Below are 1,115 nucleotides of genomic sequence, written 5' to 3'. Positions count from 1 at the left end.
TTGGTTCCTGGCTGAACATTAGGTCCCCCTGGCCAGACTGTGAGTTCTCTTCCCCAAGGCGGTTATCACATCGTGTGCTTCCCTCTCCCCCCGCGGTGCCAGGCAGGGAGGAGCCCAGAGCAGCTCCTGCCCATGCCCCAGGAGCTGAACCTTGGTACTCAGAGGCCTGAAGTCAGCATCATCGTTCTTTAAGCTTTTGAGAGCAAAGCGTGCCTTTCATTTATCATTTTCTTAAACAACTGATAATCAATTTATTAAAAAGGTTGATTTAAGTATCTGCACTGGTGACTTCAGCCTCAACTCCTGGCTCAATACTGATGGAAGTAATCCGCTTAACAATCTCAGAAGGACAGTGCAAATCAATGAGTCGCTTGTGGATGCTCATCTGAAAACGATCCCGAGTCTCGGAACCTTCACCACAAGGAGTTTTCCTTTTCTTTTTTTAAAGTTTATTTATTTATTTTGAGAGAGACAGAGACAGCACGAGTGGGGGAGGGACAGAGAGAGAGGGACAGAGAGAGAATCCCACGCAGGCTCTGTGCTGCCGGCTGCACAAAGCCCGACACGGGGCTTGAACTCACAAAACCGGGAGATCATGATCTGAGCCGAAACCAAGAGTCGGACACTTAAACGACTGAGCCACCCAGGCACCCCGACAAGGAGTTTTTCTTGTAGTGATTCTCAGAGTCTTGGTAGGCATCCAAACTGGTCCTTTCACATTGAGAGTCTTTTCCTTTGCGCCTGTGATCAAGTCAGCAAATACCTTCTCTAAAGATTTTATGCTATGGCTGGTTAGAGTCATTCTAACTCGGCGAATCGCCACCTCTGGTTCCAAGGGTGTCTTCCCGGTGTCTTTAAAAGCCATGGCTGCAGCGTGGCTTCCAGAAGGACCTGTTCCTTGGCGCCGAGAGCAGCAGGGAATCAGGAGCAGGAGGGGGTCAGCCAAAACCCTGCTGTAGCTGCGACTGACTTTGTCTTCCTCAAAGAGAAAGCAAAGCACCCTTAGGTGAAGAAACCCAGAAGGTGCAGGGAGAAGGAACTTGCCCGTCACCCAAAGGCCAGGCCAGTACTCAACCCAGGTCCTGTGATGCTCAGCTGCAGGTTTCTGACACTAC

General features: G+C 50.3%; 1 protein-coding gene across 1 annotated transcript; it reads right to left on the bottom strand.

Annotated features, from left to right (window-relative positions):
• Window positions 1-268: 268 nt before the first annotated feature.
• On the bottom strand, window positions 269-894 carry LOC115519691 (40S ribosomal protein S20-like). The gene is made up of 2 exons (XM_032594069.1): window positions 672-894; window positions 269-434 (listed from the first exon to the last, which is right to left on the bottom strand). The coding sequence occupies exons 1-2, from the start codon at window positions 863-865 to the stop codon at window positions 269-271; spliced, it is 360 nt and encodes a 119-aa protein (XP_032449960.1). The 5' UTR covers window positions 866-894.
• Window positions 895-1,115: the final 221 nt, after the last annotated feature.

Source organism: Lynx canadensis, chromosome C1 (assembly GCF_007474595.2).
Source record: "Lynx canadensis isolate LIC74 chromosome C1, mLynCan4.pri.v2, whole genome shotgun sequence".
Taxonomy (NCBI): Eukaryota; Metazoa; Chordata; class Mammalia; order Carnivora; family Felidae; genus Lynx; species Lynx canadensis.
Note: the sequence above shows the minus strand (reverse complement) of the source record. Positions and strands in the feature narration are given on the sequence as shown.